The 18,610-nt window shown below is 28.9% G+C and overlaps 1 protein-coding gene across 4 annotated transcripts; it reads left to right on the forward strand.

Moving 5' to 3' along the window:
- The first annotated feature begins 1,611 nt into the window (after window positions 1-1,611).
- Window positions 1,612-17,027, forward strand: LOC111029558 (sodium-independent sulfate anion transporter-like). 4 transcript variants are annotated; one of them, XM_022308593.1, is made up of 12 exons: window positions 1,612-1,663; window positions 1,889-2,131; window positions 7,915-8,132; window positions 10,688-10,883; window positions 11,104-11,324; window positions 12,452-12,599; window positions 12,858-13,022; window positions 13,937-14,239; window positions 14,531-14,676; window positions 14,753-15,077; window positions 15,920-16,091; window positions 16,191-17,027. In XM_022308593.1, exons 1-11 carry the CDS (start codon window positions 1,627-1,629, stop codon window positions 16,069-16,071), a joined length of 2,154 nt encoding a protein of 717 aa, XP_022164285.1. In that variant the 5' UTR covers window positions 1,612-1,626; the 3' UTR covers window positions 16,072-16,091; window positions 16,191-17,027. The 4 variants fall into 4 exon arrangements, with proteins under 4 accessions (XP_022164285.1, XP_022164284.1, XP_022164286.1 ...); XM_022308592.1 differs by having other exon boundaries at window positions 15,920-17,027; XM_022308594.1 differs by lacking the exons at window positions 1,612-1,663; window positions 1,889-2,131 and adding exons at window positions 4,624-4,716; window positions 4,811-5,171 and having other exon boundaries at window positions 15,920-17,027.
- Window positions 17,028-18,610: the final 1,583 nt, after the last annotated feature.

Consider the following 18,610-nt stretch of genomic DNA (forward strand, 5'->3'; position numbering starts at 1 on the left):
TATATTGATTTTATGATGATGTTTGTTTTCTTTAAATTTCAAATTCTTGTGTCTGTCATTACTATTTGAAGTCGTAAATTATAAATAAATTATTACCCGGATGAAGTCTGGTAATATAGTTAGTATATTATAAAATCAATGTAGGAATGCGCTTGGGTATAATAGATAAGAACCTATTGACAATGAAATAAAAACAAACAACCGCCTTTAAAATGTATTATTATATTATAATTGATGTGCAATATGAATTTATACATTCCAGAATTTGACATGCAACAGTTTACTTAAGTCCATGACTAAATTGTAATGTTAATATGTCAAATATTAATAATTATTACATTACTTAAAAGTTAAAATAGTGTAAAATGTGTGTACCATAAATTTATATAAGCATTAAGTAAGTTACGTTAATAAACCTCATTGAATATTTAGATGTTTTGTTCTGTAGCTCAAAAGTAGTAAGACTATAATAAATTAGATCTCAACTTTTAATTCATATTGCAAAAATATTGATATGTTTAAATGTATTTAGTTCTATATAAATTATAGTTAAGATAATACAATTATATCTAAATACTAGATTGTATAAATACATTACTTAAATTATAGTTAAGATAACACCATAATATTTAAATACCAGATGGTGCTCAAAACCCTAACAAAATATTATTTTATCCTTCATAAATGGCTGCAGAAAGATTGTCAGAATGTATGACTTATGAGATTAATTTTATATACAACTTGAATAAATTAATCGCTATTCATCCCATGTAGGTTTAAAGTTTAGGTTTATATTTTAATGAGATTACTCAACTAACTTTCTTTTACCTAGATTTTAATAAGAATTTTCTATCAGTGATTTATATATGCAATATGCGTGTTGTGAATGCAAAAAAAATTATTTGATCAAAAAGTAATACAATAATACTTAGTAGTCATTTAGCTTAGAATAAATTTATTAAGTCAACAACTATTATTGAACATTTATTGATTGGCCACTCACAGAAGGAATGATCATATTATAATGGTATCTTGGTATTACAATGAAGACATGATCAAATGTTTACACAACAAACAGTGTTGTAATTTATTTAACTTTCTGTAGAACTTAAGATAACTATAAATTAGCTTCGTTCTACTTGAACGCATTTGAAGCGACTTATCATTAGGATAACATAATGGGTACCTACCATAAATAGTTAAGTGCAAACATAAACCAATCATCATTGAAACTGTAAAATTATTTGTTCATAATACAATGAAAGTTAAATTAATTAGGTATCAAGGTATTCAATTTAATAAGATGGATACTAACGAGAAGAACATATTTTTTCTAGTAAGTTAGTAGGTAGTAGGTACCACCTACCTACCTACATACATTTTTTTGAAACATTCTTAAATAGGTAAAACACTTCATAGATCCTTATTATATAAGTACACCCCATAAAAATTTGCATCAATTCGGATTTATTAGGTCGGTACCTAAATAATTCAAAACTTTTATTAATGAATTCTTATGTTATAGAAAATAGATTCTGAGTCTGAGTGGAGATTGGTTGGTTTCATAAAATGGTATATTATTGTGCAATAGTGTTTTTTTGAGCACTGTTTCTGAGTGCTACCTCTATGAGCAATACTCAAGATTTTAAATTTAATTTAATAGGTACCTACCTATGTTATGTATTTAATATTTTAATCTTGCATTAATATTTTAAGTATCATAACGATTATGTTAGAACTAATTTACAATATAATTTAATTTTAATTATTTATTTATTTATTATTAATTCCATAGTATAGACCTATAAACCAGTTAATTAATCTATGATTAGTTCATTTCTGTAGGATGATTATTGATTAGTCTATAATATTATTATATGATTTACAGGATTTCGGTTTTTTACCACAATTCTTATATCTGACTTGAAGAATAATTATACGATAACAGCTGGTCTTCTAAAATGTCGTTTGGACTATAAGTCGCCGCGGGGATTCCCTCTCCCCACCCTCACTGATGATTTCTGCATAATCTTTTTTTCTATTATAAATACAGAAAAAATGGAGGGAAAGCAGGTTACCACAAACGGCACAGACCGCTGTACGATAGGTGACGAGTGTATCCCATCATTGAGTAAGTCATTGCAATGTATCTATGTACCTATGTGTTAAGACTTAAATTTAAATCCAATGATAAATCATTGCAAACGAAAAACGGTTCTGACTGTGGACCTCAGTGGAGACGGTCTGTAATCTTATATAGATATTACTAAGTAGGTATGTTTTATGATAGATTTATACTGCTAATTGCTATTACGGTACATAATTTGTTTTAGGTAGGTACTATTAAAATTTAAAGTAGTTGATAAGTATGGTATCTAAGTTGAATTAATTTTTGCCGAAAACATTGCACTCGTTGTACGATAATTAACATTTAATTATTATAATATAAGTATACCTACCTATATATTTATTATTTATGTCATTGGTAATATTATTGAAAAAAAAATACTCAATAGGTAATAGGTATCAAAACATGTATCCAAATGTTTAGAAAATGTCATTGTATATACCTAATACCTATTGACTATTAAGTATTTAAGAATAATATAATAGTAGGTATAAATATAGGTATTCTTCTAAAGTTTCAAATTCCCACGAAAAATATTTTTGAGTTACAACATAATAACTACTCATTATTATTCTTTTAAATATCTAATATTTCGTTCAAATTTAGACATCAAATGTTTTTTTAAAAGGATCCAGTTTAGATCATTTTTAGTTCTTTTTTGTTTCCAGTATGATATTAGTAACACATGCGAACTTGTCGTGTACATTTTATAAATGTTAAACTACAAAATTATTTACAATTATTTTTGATTCTGACAAATGTTGTCAACATTAGAATTTTAAATGCTTATGCTAACCAGCAAAAATTTTTTTATCGATATTTATAAAAAAAAAAAAAACAAAAGTTACAAATGTCTACGCAGGTAGGTAATATCTCAGAGTTTTTCTCTGTTATTTTGTTGATTACCTGCTTGAAAATGCTTACGTTTTAACCACTTAAGTACAACATTTTCTACCAGAAACTACCCTTAAAGAATAAAATTCAATAATTTTTACTTTTCTAAAAAATGTTACAAATAAAAAAAATCGCTCAAAATCTTTGTTGGATAATTTTACAACAGTTAATAAAAATCTGTGTCTTAATTATATTAATATATTATGTTATACTATTATGCAAAGTTCTACAACATTATGTCTACTTAAATTAAATGTACCTAACCTACCAGATCATTCTGGATCAGCTATTTTATCATCAATTTATTGGATTTTTTCTTGAAGATTTATTTCAAACCAAAATGAATCAATTTCGTAGCAAGGATTGAAGTATATTTACCTATCTACTTAAAATAATATTTCGCAGTTCTAAAATATTTTTAAGGTACTCATCGACATTGCAAAATAGGGGTGGAGGCTTGGGCTTTGGGAGGACTCCCCCCTCCCCAATAAACTCCCCAATTCCATGCTTATCCCAAAATCAAGTACCCGTCAAATGAGTGCATCAAGTACCCAAAGGTAATTTTTTTTTATAATTTTTATATCAAATAAATTATTATTTAACATTTTGCTTTTGTGATACCTGCGTACGGTTGGTCTTTTAATAGCTGATGTAAATATTGAAGGTAAAATGTGTTGTTGTTTTATCAGTAAAAATATATAAATAAAAATTTGTATTTACAGTTTATCGAATGTAAATAACTATAGTTGGGAGATGAAGAGTTATTTGCTCCATATTTTTTAAAATCAATATCATGGTTGAATTTGGTTCCACCCAAACGGTTTGAGCTATTAGATTCGCATCGAAAAACAAACAGTCTCCAGTCTTAATGTCAATTATCTAAAGCTAAACATTGTAAAGTATTTGAAAATGATGGTAGTGACTGTCGGTGCCTACTACTTATAGCCTTAATAATACATATACTAACTATACACCTATAATAGTGTTAGCTCGTTGGACGCATTAAAGCAATTTTGAGTGTTTTTTTTTTTATGTCGGTAGTCATCAAAAATTTCGAGGTTTTTACAAAAGTTCATATCTTCTATTATACATAATTACAAGTACCTAAGTTATAATGTTATATAATAAAACTAAAAAATAGGTTAACAGTAGGTAACAAAAGCGTGATTTGACGATTATTATTCATAATTGTAAATTAATGACGTCGTACACGTAAAGTATTGGTACTCGAAACTAGATCTTACAATATGTCAATATAATATTATATACATACATATAGGTATGAGTAACAGTATTGAATTATATACTGTATAGGTATAGAAATGACATAGTAATTTATAATCATAAACCCACATAATCACAGTGCTTCGAACGATGATAAAAATGTTATGAACGCGCTTCTGTACATAATATTATATTATAATAAATGATGTTAGTCGAGTATTTCTTTTGTGTTTATTCGATTGTTTTAGTGTGATCTATTGGTATTTTCGATGTGCCTGAAAACAATGGAAGAAAACCATTTGAGATTGACAACAATAGATTATTATTGGGCGATTACCGCCTTACAGTGGCAAATCTCATCTTCGCACTCCACCGTCACCGCTGCACCCGGGTCCGGGTGCCAAGGTCCAGAAATGAGAAAAAATGATCATCAACACACAACAATAAATAATATTACAGATTTATTATCGGTTTGGAAACGCAGATTGTGCTACCGCTGTAAGGACGGAATCGTGCATAAAACAGTGTTTTTTGTTCTCGGTGCCTTCGCCTGGCAATCTGCAGCAGATATTTGTAGTCACGCCACACTGTTGCTTTCGGTTCGGTAAAAACAACAACAAAATATATTTTAACAATCATCGACGCCTTTATCGGTTCGTCCGCACCGCAATCACGGGATTTATGCCACTTGAGTCGGTGGCAACTCTTAGATTAGCTAGACGACGTGTAAATCATGCAAAAAAACGCGTCTTTTCAGTCGATCATTAAACCTATAAGGACGCAACGGATCGCGATTCGTCGTGCGATCGCCCACGACCGTCTTGATAACAGCTGCAGGTGATTCGAAAGTCGACCGACCATCGTTTGTTATTATTACCTATTATCGGTTTTTGTGTAACACCGAAAATGCACGATACGACAAAACGTAAGTCATCCCATCCTCGCTGGCGATATAAATCCATTTTCTCCTATTGATTATAATAATTATAAGCCTACCCAATATAGGTACACATCATTTATAAATTATTTTATTGCACTTGTGCCGATTGCAGCTAACTAAATGTTTATTCAATAAGAATGAGAACGGGGCTGGGATTTATCTATAAAATATAAGTACAATAAATAAATATATACCTATTTCTGCTACCTTGACGAAATTGTATTATTAATCTTTATATTTTTATACAAAAGTTTTCCTAGAACACCATTTTACTTTATTCCTGGTCCTACAACGAGATCTAATTTTTACACAGTATAAGCTATTTGATTTAGGATATAATAAATAACAATATAATATTTTTTTAATTTTAGGAATCATCTAAATATAAAATAAATAAAACATATCAAGAGATTTATAGCTTTACGGTTTTTTGTCTAGAGCAATGTACTTATATCCCTTAATATAAATAATTATATACTAATAATATAAATAAGTTTGAATTTTTTTTTTTATATTCCAATTTTTTTCATATTTTATGACCAATATTGGTCATAAACTAGCTAAACTTTATTTTTCTGTAACTTCAAAAAAAATAATTGAATTTTTATCTTTATTGATTTTCATTGATCGAGCCTTATACATAATTGTTTAAATATTTACCAAATCCCAATAAACTTAGTGTTTTTTAATTAACCTCAGTGCCAATTACACAAATTATACAACATTTCCAAAATTCTTTATCATTTGAAAATTATATTTTATATTTTAATTGCCACTTTAACTATAATACTTTACCCACTAATGTACAGCTCGATACTTATTTCAGGGGGTGGTAGGGTAGGACCAACTCCTTAATTTTTTTTTGTCAACAGTCACAAAAAGATTATCAATACAAATAATATTTTGGTATTTTTATATGTTTGTGATTCGATTGTACCTATTGTGTTATTTTAGATTTTGAACAGTAAAATATATTTACATCGTTCTATTTTTATGGTTTTTATTTTGATGTATTCATAAACTTTTATGTTTTTAAGTTCTGAAGAATCCTATCCCTATTGTCTGGCGATACTGTGATAGTAACCACCACTGTTTCTTAAATGCACAGTACAGTATTTGTTGCATAAATGTCCATACGATATGTACATAATGTATTATATTTGCCTATATATGGTCGCGGCTGATTAATTCAAATTGCTGTAATTCTTTTTGGTAGATTATGATATGTTTACGCCCAAAACTAAATTTAATGATTAAAAATTACTGTTTGTTTTTTCGATGTAGACATTTAAAAAAATACGCTCGTTATATGTTGGTATGTACCTTCAATTTGCCTGAAATGTGGTTTCCCTCTATTTTAATATAATTTTAATAATATTTGCAATACTTAAATAAATATTGTGAAATATACGAGTAACTAAAAAATAAGCTGACAATATAATATCATGTTATCTAAAATTATTCCCGTTGATTCTTTTTTTAGTAATGACTATTTTTAATAGCCACTATACATTATTACAATATTACCACTTTATTATGCATTTGAACAGTGCTTCGAATGTTAAACAAACGTTAACTATCCTACTTTTCTAAAACTGTCATTATATTATAGGGTTTTATGTTAACAACTTGTAGGCACTTATTTGTATATTATTTATAACTTTAATTTCGTAATTAATCAATTACTCCAAAATTATTATGTTTGAAGTCTATTGGAGATGTTTTATTCGTAGTATTTTCTGGACACTCATACTCGTTGTTTATAATAATATCACAAAATAAAACTTATCAAATGTTATTCGTGTAAGTACACATAAATACTTAACTATATCATTTGAATTTTCAATACCTACACAAATGATAACGATCAATTCAGATGACGAACTATTGGAAATCTTGAAAGGTTCTAGTTTGTATTTAATACATTTTTCAAATAGCAAATAATTTATAGTTAATTTATACGAATAACTAAAAATGTGTACGTATAATAATGTAGGAATATGCAAAAGCGTATTTTTTCGGGGTTAAGTGCCCCCTCTTTACGGGACCAGGTAAAAAATGGGGGGGGGCGGAAAACTGTTATGACAATGTTTTTTTAGTTTAGTCAAACTATAATTTATAATATATTATATATATCATTTATGTAGTCCTCTTTAGATTGAAAAAAAATTTAATATGCATTATTGGGTATTCTCTCAAACAGATTTTTATAAGAACAATTTCTAGGAAAACGGATTATGGAATTATGCAGTCCGCAGCTGTTGGTGTACTTGTTAGTAGTTATTATTGTAGTATTGTTAAACTATAAATTCTAATGCAATACAATCATAAATCATAATACTTATTGGGTATTATGTTAGTGCAATACAATTTATTCTGAGCTTTTTATTTTGTGTAGTTTATTGTTATTTTGTATAGATTTATTTAAACTCTGATTTTTGGAATTTTTCAATACATACTTATTAAAGTGTTCTGAGGTCAAATATCTGCTGGTGTTGCTAGTTTTTGGACGGGTGACCCCTGGAGGTTTTAGTGACGAATCCTCGGCCCACATACACGTGTCCCACAACCAACCATAACCCCTCCAAAAAAAAAAAAAATGCATATGACTATATAGTTGGTCGATGCTTAAGATGAATAATAAATAAAAAGTTATACATTATGTTATCAAAATTCATTTTTTGTGTAGGTTTAATTATATTTAAAGTAAAATGTCACCTATTTACAGCGAACTCAAACGATCATGTCAAGAAAAAACAAACGCAGAGGTCTGTCAAAAACGAAAAAATCTACGAGTTCTTTCACCAACATGTACCGATCACCAAGTGGCTTCCAAAATACACCAGTGAAAATGCGATGGGTGATATGATAGCAGGTGTCACGATTGGACTCACGATGATACCTCAAAGCATTGCATATGCGTCGCTGGCTAATTTATCACCGCAGGTAATATTTTTTAAAGTACTTTATGAACACTGATAAGACAAAACGTTTATTTTTCTAAATTCGATATTTATCTTCTCTTGTAGTTTTCTTATGTTTTTTCTTAATTTAGATTATTCAAACCGATTTTTTTGATTAAGAGTTAAAAATAAAGCCTAATATAATATGACATGTCCGTGTGCAATTATAGTTTTGAATTTTGTCCATATACTCTGGTTGAGTAGTTTGGCTAAATTATCGATGTGCATATGTGAATATTCAGTTCTGTGTAATTGTTGAATTAGGTATATTAAAATAAAACATGGATCTTATACTTCTTACATATATCATATAAATATATCGTATTGTTCGAGTAGAGGTAATGATGTTTACTTAAATCTATAATATACCATGTATCCTACCACTGGTAACGTTGGCAGCTGTAATTAACTATATTTTTTATATTATATTTGACTCTGTCCATAGAATGTATATAAAATGAGATTATATTGTATATACTATTATGGTTTTATATTTTAATACATTGCAATATAGTCTGTCTCTATTTCTAAGGATATTTCATTATATATTTATATTGCTAATTTTATTTATAATAATTAATTATAATAATATTAATAACTTATTTCCCTATTAATTATAAGCAGTAGATTGATATAAGTTCAGCAAACATTTTATGAAATAAATTATATTGTTGTTGTTAACTTATAGTTAACACTGGCATGCAGTCAACGTATAGGTACTGAAGAACAATGTCATAGCTTTATGATGGTATTACTTAATGGCTTATAATGAGTCTATATATTTTGAAAATTTTTCTGTGTATAGAAAATAATAACAGTATACTATACAGTGTATATTTATAACCTACGTAATGGTGAAAAATTTAGATTATTACACTTAATATTTTTCAAATTACGACGAAATAGCTAAAATCTTAATTTATCATTTGAATATTCTTGGATATTCGACATTACTTCAGAGGGCTACAAACTCGATTTTTAAATGGTTTTACTACAGATATTTTAAGTAGAAAAATTAAAATACTTATTTAAAGTAATTTAAAAATATACGAGTGTTATTATACCTAGTCCCTACCATTGTTGGTTGTTATATATATTAGTTAGGTTGTTTAGTTGGTTATATATAGAAAAACTATTTCACTTGAAAAATAACCAATTAATGTCTTAACTTACAGTCATAGTTAAGAACCAAATTTATATACAATAAAGAAGACAGTGCCTATTATCTGTGTCATCGATTTTTTAATTTTTTGATAACATTATAGTAAAAAGGTTATAATTTTTAAATGTTTTAACTTTTCCGTCCAATTGCCCTAATTCTTTAAGTCCTAACATACGGTATAGGGAACCCATTATTTCCCTTTACTAAAATAAAATTCAATGTTTAAATAATATTATGGGACAAAAATTTAAAAAAAATGGATGAATAAATCACTGTAGAGTATTTTACCTATAAGCTATAATATAACACTCAAACTCAATTAATTTATTTTTGACATTACAACAATTTTAATATGAGTGCAACTTATGCAATGTAAATGAACTACAATAATAATAGGAATCAGTATTAATTCGAAAAATAATCTTTAGCACCGAATTAATCCCGAGGTAAGTGGAAATATAGTTTTATGCTTCTTTGTTGGCTGTTGCACATTATTTCGTTGCTCAAGGATTATATTTTTTCCCTCAGTGTGATGGGAATTAAAAATACATGTATGTATATTGCATAGGTATATAACATACTGAATGCGTATTTATTGTTGTCACTGTTCAATGTTTTCCGGATGCATAAATAATTATTACGAGGAAATATAATAATTACGTACCGTAATTAAAACGATACCCATTACCGATTACTTAGAAGTTATGAAATGCTTGGGTATAGGCTCTATGTAGGCGATTTAATGAATATATGTATCAAATTGTCGAACATGCTACGTATAATAGTAATCTAATATAATGTAGTCATATACTGTTATACAGGATTATAATTAATATTATACATGTAGTCAAGTAGAAATAATATACACATTACATTTATTAGGATTAGTAAATTAAGTCCTCTATATATGTACAAATGACTAAGTATAATATTATAAAGTTAAGACATTAACAGGCTGGTTAGATAATGTTAGCTAAAGAAATAATAAATGCAATTTTGAACTGGTTCTAGTTTTAAAGATATTATATTGTATTAATATAATAATATATGAATTAGCTTTATGGTTTGTACTATTAATGATCATTAATTACACAATAATTGCAGACTGCAGTTATTACAATATTATTATTTTGATAAAAGTTTAATGTTTTTATTAAGTACCTAGGTTAAAAAAATAATAACAATAGGTACTCAATAAAACTAAACAGAAACAATTCTAGCTCTGCGAAACAATGCATTATATAGCTACTTATAATTTATATATAATATGTAATATGTCTGTAATAAAAACTAAAAATACCATCGTAGTGTACGCCTCTACAAAATTCTCCGTAACTCTACAAAGACACTATGAGTTATTTTTTTACTGCATTTAGGTTGGGTTGTATTCAGCACTGATGGGAGGGATCATATACATGACTTTTGGGACAGTTAAGCAAGTTTCCATTGGACCTACGTCTCTCATGTCCTTACTAACTTACGAGTACACAAAAAATTTGACTCCGGAATATGTGGTGCTATTGACTTTCATGTGTGGAATCGTTGAAATATCGATGGGATTATTTAAACTTGGTAAGTCATTAGAAATTTAATCAAAATAAAATATGGCAGTACCTTATACGGGAGGGAAATTGTATATAGATTACCAGACTTTACAGTTAAACGCACTGTGAGCATTCGTCCCGCCTAACAAAAAAATAAGAATAAAAAACATTTCAAAATAATTTTATTTTCATTTAGATACCACTTAAAAATGATATCAAGTTTACTTAATACCGAAATTAATTTACAGGATTCTTGGTCGACTTTATCTCCACTCCAGTGACATCGGGATTTACAACCGCTACTTCCATTATTGTGATCATGTCACAAGTGAAAGGTATTTTGGGAGTGAGGTTCAAAGGCGATACAGTTAAAGACATATTGGAGAAACTGATAGAGCACTTCCACGAAAGGAGAAGCGGTGACATGATTTTAGGACTGAGCGCCATTGCATTAATTCTATTTATGAGGGTGCGTTTTGAATCATAGTTTATATTTATTTTTCAAATAACTTCAAATATAATATACATACAATGTCAAATTATATAGCTGATTATTGATTAATCCATTAATGGTTATTATTGAATACACTTAAAAGAAAATATGCATACAGTTAATACCATCATTATGAAATAAAAACCTGCTTTAAAGTTCAAATATTGTCGTCATAAACGCATGAACTCACGGCATTACCCACCAGAGTAATACTTCAAATTAATATGTTTACTTTAGCTTAAGAGTTTTTAATCTGCATAAAATGTTCCTTTAAATAGTAACAGACTCTTAATTCTTTGGGTTATGAAATTAATTTATAGGTTGTATAAAAACAAATCGAATAAACAAAAAGTGAGCCGACGTGGCGCCTGGTAGATGTGAAGCATCGAATTATTTTGTATAGAATGTATGCATGAAAATTGAAAGGGTGGTTTATTAAAGGAAATAAACGTGGCGTCATAATCAAAAAAAAATATTCCGATTTTTTTAACAAAAATTATTCTTTACTTCAAAGGTGCATTAGATGTTTCACATCGAAAAATCAAATGTACTTAAACTCAACAAAATTATAAACTTATTATTATTGACTGCATTCATTCAGATTGATTCCCATACCTAAATTCTAAAAATTAGATAATTCCAGATGTTTTATGCTGCATACATCCAAATTGTTCCCACTAGAATTTTGCAAATACATTTCAAATATCAAACAGTCACAAATTTACAATTGTTGATTTTTGTAAAAAAAAAAAAAATGTAGTGCTATAATTAAATTATTATTTAGGTCATCTCATACAAAATACAATATCCATAATTTAAGGGCATACAATTACACAAATTATAAAAACTGATATGAACATTTTTTCAAACCAAATGTCTACTAAATATTTTTTGAATAAAACGGAAACAAATATAGTAAATAGTAATTGCTTTTAAAATCTAGGAATTAATTTGGATGTACCCTTAACCCTCCGTAACAATAACCCGGGAGCCAATCCAGATATTGTAATATTATCATATTATTAAATGCACGTAATAAAAATTTACTGATATAATCAGTTTGGTCATTATTATAATATATTTACAAATGGTTTCTTTTCTAGGAATTACGTAATGTACCGGTCAAAGGGAATTTGAAAAAAGTCTTGTGGTTCATTTCCTTGAGTCGGAACACATCCGTCGTCTTACTCTCAATGTTTATCACATATTTATTCGAATCCAGCGGATCTCCAATGCCGTATTTAACCTCAGGCAAGTATTGATTGGTAAATTTTAATATTTCTAGCGAAAGCACATATATATATATATATATTCATTATTCAGTATAAAATGTCTATCGTTAACGAATCAAACATGTATTATTTATTTCACATATTATTAATTACGTATACGATATGACGATATTGTTTGGTTAGCCAGCTTTTCTGTGTATTGTGTTATTGTTTTACGCGTTTCTACTTTCTAGTATTATGAAATAACAATAATCGGTTTGTTATAATTATTCAACAGAGACTGCTAAAACTGGATTGCCGTCACTACGGTTTCCGCCCTTTGGATACACGTCAGGGAACACGACCGTCACGCTGCCCGAGATGTTGTACGAGATCCGGTCTGCCATATTCATCATACCACTTGTATCGGTGCTGGCCAACGTGTCCATTGCTAAAACTTATGGTAAACTTCATGTCATGTGATTATTATTATTATTATTATTATTATTAATCATCGAGACTGTCAACTAGATGGTGAGAGGGGGGTCGGGGAGAAATGGAGGAAATGAACGGATAAGTATTGTTGTTAGACTATTTCAGGTCATCGATAATAATAATATTTTGTGTACATTACATACTTAATCAACATTCCCGGTCAAAAATCAGTATATATATATATTACCTAAATAGTAAATGACTAAATGTACCTATAGCCTATAGGTTATTAGGTAATATAAATTTTCGTTTCGACTGCAGCAGATCATTATTGTTATTGTACGGTCTACTTATAATTTGTATTGTGTTTCATGCGTTCGAGCTTCGTTGCTATCTTTTATCAGAAGTCTTATTATAAATCGATATATCGTGTCAGTGACTGCTGCAGACATTATGGCCTTGTTTTTATATCCTGAGAAAAGTTTCACGAATACCCGCGAGTGAAACGTTTACCAGATTCGATCTTCGTATTATTTTATTCTAGGCATTAAATTATTCGAAAAAAGAGACACTAGGTAACGGTCGAAAATAGACGAATATATTGGTAAAAAATCCCTGTAAAGTGTAAACATTGCGCAATGTCTTAAGAACTCATATTTATCCTTATTCTAATGAACTATCACCGGAAATGTTAGACCCTAGATTTTAACTATTGTCTTCCTGTTATGAACATAGGTACTATACGCTGCCCGACGCTATATAATATAGCTTACAAAAGAGAATAAAATATTATTTGATGGTATAAAATAATATATTACACAGGCATACAATAGTATCTAACTTTCATTTCGTATTTTAAATTATTATTATTTGATTATTGTGTTATCCCTATAATTTTAATAATTATCCACCAAAATCAAAAAGTTTTGTACTGTGCTTTAGCTAACGGAGGTGTAGTAGAGGCGACACAGGAGATGTTGGCTTTGGGATTGTGCAACATAGCAGGGTCGTTCATTCTGTCGATGCCCACCTGCGGTGCGTTCACTCGAAGCGCCCTCGTCCAAGCTAGTGGTGTTCAAACGACGTTGTCCAATATATACGCCAGCGGTTTAATATTTCTGGCCATCATGTTCCTCACGCCTCATTTTCATCTCATCCCTAGGGCGGTACTGTCCTCGATTTTGATCAGCGCCGTATTGTTCATGGTAGACTATCAGATAGTCAAACCTCTATGGAAGACCAACCGTGAGTTGATTATTTATTTTAAAATATGAAATATGAATTGAAAATATTATGTTATACACCATGTAATCGATGAGTTCTAATTTGTGTGCACGAAAATAAAAATGTCTTCGTCCTACACTCTTTTTAGTTGTTACACAAAATTATAGATCTTTATCATTTAAAAAACGTAAGCTTACAAAATTATATCATTTTTAAACATTTTGTAACAACATACATTTATTTTATTTTTATATTACAGGGGCACCGTGGTAAAAATGTATTAATCAATCGTTTTGTACAATTTTTTTTTAGGAGTGGAGCTTTTCGTTACATTGATCACACTTTTGATAAGCCTTTTCTTTACCGTTGAAATTGGTTTACTTGTAGGCATATGTGCAAATATTATTCATTTAGCTCTAATGTGGTCCAGACCTAAACTAAAAATCGAATTAATCAAAGTGAGAGACTATTCATTTTATAAATATAATATGGTAAATATATATGTATTTTATATTTAAACGCTTTTAATAATAGTCCAAAGGAGTGGAGTTCGTATTGATAACGCCAAACAACGGACTGTATTTCCCCGCGATAGATTATTTGTATAGGGAAATCATGCGAATCCCAAAACAAGAAGGCTACTCAAAAATACCATTGGTCATAAACTGCGCTCACTTAAAGGGACTGGACTACACTGCCGCCAAGGGACTGAGCCTGATATCTTCAGAGATCCAGGCCAACGACCAACGTTTTATCGTCCTGAGCTCGTCGGAAAAAATGCGATACGTGTTTCGGAAGTCTGGCTGCAAGTCGATGATGTTCTGTAACTCGCTCGACGCACTACCCGCCACAATTCTAGGTATTGTATAAATGGTGTTCAGAAAAATTATTTTTCTCGTCAAAATTAAATCATTGTAAGTTGTAACAATCATCAAATTTGTTCGTTAAAAATGTAAAGTAAAAACATTTGGATAAATTATGATGATATCATCATTTTTTAAAGAAAATTGCTCTTCAACGATTTAATTACAAAAAATTGCAGCTAAAAATGATGTCAACATACCTATACTATAAGGACCAATGAGACTATAATCTATATTCATCGCAAAGCAAGATGAAACAAAAACAATTCTTAAATTACATTTTGCGTACAGCTTAAGATAAAACAGGATTTTTTGTCGTACCTATATAATGTATTATTTATTATTTTAATTATGAATAATTAAAAATTGTATAACGCTCTGCTGCATATTAGGCGTCTAGAAAGTCACTGCAATAGTTGTGTTAAATTCTGATTCAATGATATAAAATATTAAAATCATTGTATACGAAAAACGATTGTGAGCGAAGACAATTTGTCAGCCTTTATGATATTACTAAGTATATTATATGATGTTATTGTGATTAAAGTAATTTATTTTACTATTAGGCATTACTGCATTAGTACTACAGTAGGTTTAATTCATTTTTGACGAAAAAATTGCATTTAAAAATGTCATTGTGTGTATAAAATGTAATAATATACTCTACAAATTTCAAGTAGGTACCCTCTAACTCATAAAAAAATATTGTGGATTTAAGCTTTATTTTTTATTTCCACCAACCACAAATTATGAGACACCTTGTATTAAATCGTCAAGTTTTATATCATATAAATTGTCATCTAAAGACATAATCTACGTTTGTTGTTCTGTCTATTAGGCGAACACTGCAAAGAAAAATGTGCACTGAACAACTCATCGGTGAGCCGTAACGATACTGTGGTCGTGGACGTTCCGATCATGCTGGCTGAGGGGACTCCGCTGTTGAACGTCAAGACCCAAAACGGTAACGACACCAGAGTTGACCTTTAGCAGTGATTTAAAGTGGCTAGGTTAGTATAACTATATCCGGTCTAGGTTAGTAACTCGAAATTCGAACTGCTTCCCATTTGATACTATTGAATTGTTTTCACTATTTTTTTTTTTTGTAGGTCACTCGAATTGCCTCCCATTTTAGGTAGTTGCCTGTATCTCATTTAGAAGAATACATTCTGATAGATGAGTTAATCTTATTATAGTTTGAAGTTTGAAAATTAGTTGGTTGAATCTCAAACATTGGGTTTTTTAAGACACTAAAAACATTAACACATGACGGTTAAATGTTAATCAAAAAAAATTTAAGTGCATCCTTACATTAAATGAAAAATTAATAAGTAAGTCAATAATATATATGTGTGATGATATAATAATAATAATTCAATAGGCCTATGTTGGCTAATAATAAGCAAACGTTTGTATGAATGTAACAATAATGAATAAATAGGCCTATAGGCTATAGCTGAAATCAATATCACGGGATATACCTATAATCATTAATCAGTTATAAAAATTAATATTTTAATGAAAATAAATTAATACTGCAATAATATCTGGTAATAAAGCTGATTATAATAGTAGATAATTATGCCTATGCCGATTAATACTAGGTACAATAAATAATAAAATGTATTATAAAATATTTTTGAAGAATACGAAAATCGATAAAAATATGTCATGGTTATAGTAATCAGGTATACCTATGATATGGAATGTAATTTGAGTAAAAAGGTCACTTACTAAATTTGGGAGGTAATTCGTGTGCTACTCTGTGTCCTTTACATCTATTATTATTAATTATTATTATTTTAATTTATATATTTTATGTAAAGTATTTAGTTAATAGTAATATTTATTTAGTACAATATGAATTATGACGATCATTTTATTGTATACCGTTCAACTGTACATACATTACTTGTAAATAAAAATGTGATTAATATGTTATAATATGTTATGTGTAACGGATTTGTCGTAATTTTATTTCGCTTCGGCGGTTATTGTTATTATTTACCTATTACTGACATATTTCTTTGTTCCATTTCTGTGACTACTGCCGTGAAAAATGTTTTCGCATAGACTTTTTTGTATTGAATTATAATAAAATAATAAATAATATACAGTATATATATGGATATATTTATATACCAACCCTTGAAGTTGTCGGAAATATTTGAAATTAAATAATTACAAAAAAGTAAAACAACTTTACAACCGTTGAACCGCTCAATCGTTTGTTCTTTACTTATGGTCATCACTCTATACTTATTTAGTCATTAGATACCTACTCATTACTCATTATTTTTTATTAATGTTTGTAGTATTAAGAACCTTTTTATACTTTCATTTACATTTAGTTAAGTTGCAGTTACAACCACTAGCATTTGTTTTTTAACCAAAATCTATACTACAACATCAAACAATTCAATTTTGAGTTTACTTAAAATTATTTCTATTAATATGTTTCACTGCGAGCCGATTGTGTGTGCGGTATACATGTTTATTACTCATCTCTCCATAAAAGAATAAAAACACTACGTTTTCCTCCTTAAAACAAGACAAATTAGAAAAAACTTTTTTTTTTTAATATATCCTACAATTTATGCGATCTGTTATAGTAAGAACAATAAACCCAGTTGATGTCTACATGCAGTATGCATGTAAAAAACAAGACATGAGAAGATGACATATCAAAGAAACTTCTCAGTAGGAAAAATTAGAAAACAATTATTAACCATATAACACAAATTTAGTTACGTCATTGTCGCCTTTGTTATTTCCTATATCAAAAGCTGGCCATGTGTTTTTCTGACATTTAAATTACAAATAAAAAATGTATTAACTGTTTGTGAGTTTGTGATGCATCCTTTATGACCGGGTACGCTTAAGTTGCAAAAAATACTTGAATAACTAGGTAGTATTATAATTTATAGGTTTAACTCATATATACTCGTATGAGCAGCAGGTAAAGTGTAGTGGACTATAGTTAATTGTACTGGACACCTACTTTAGATTCAATCATACAACGATAATGTATTGCAATTTATAAGATGGAAAAAAATTGATTGAATCAGAGTTATTGACGTTTAATAAACGAAATAGGTAACTAACTATAATAATGAATTCCATGTAAACATTGAACGATTATATCGAGTGTTCGCAGTGAAACTTATAGACTATAGTTATTACTTATTATACGTATATATTATGTATGTCCAGTTTTAATTTTATGACTATGACTTGAGGTTGGGATATTCACCATTGTTTAAAACCTATTATATCTATAATCTATATTAAGAATAATATATAACGAACAATGATAAACATACAACTGCAGTTGCGACGAGACGTTTATTTTTAATTTATTGGTCGGCAAAAAGTATAAACCATGTACGGAATCGTGGTTGTCGATCATCGCGATAATTCAGAAGAATTTCCTTTCGATCGAACGATTATTATTGTGTATAATAATGTATGTTATATAATAATCGTTCAGCGTAGCTTTTGCACGTGGACTTCTGAATTCGAGCAAAGC

The sequence above is a fragment of the Myzus persicae genome, unplaced genomic scaffold (genome assembly GCF_001856785.1).
Source record: "Myzus persicae strain clone G006 unplaced genomic scaffold, MPER_G0061.0, whole genome shotgun sequence".
NCBI classification, from domain to species: Eukaryota; Metazoa; Arthropoda; class Insecta; order Hemiptera; family Aphididae; genus Myzus; species Myzus persicae.

Excerpts from the sequence above, each read along its gene's own strand:
- LOC111029558 (XM_022308592.1), top strand. The coding sequence starts at position 1,627 with ATGAGCAATACTCAAGATTTTAAATTTAATTTAATAG. Across the intron at positions 1,664-1,888 it reads TTTTAAATTTAATTTAATAG|GATTTCGGTTTTTTACCACA; the intron begins GTACCTACCTAT and ends TATGATTTACAG. Across the intron at positions 14,677-14,752 it reads TAAAAATCGAATTAATCAAA|TCCAAAGGAGTGGAGTTCGT; the intron begins GTGAGAGACTAT and ends TTTTAATAATAG.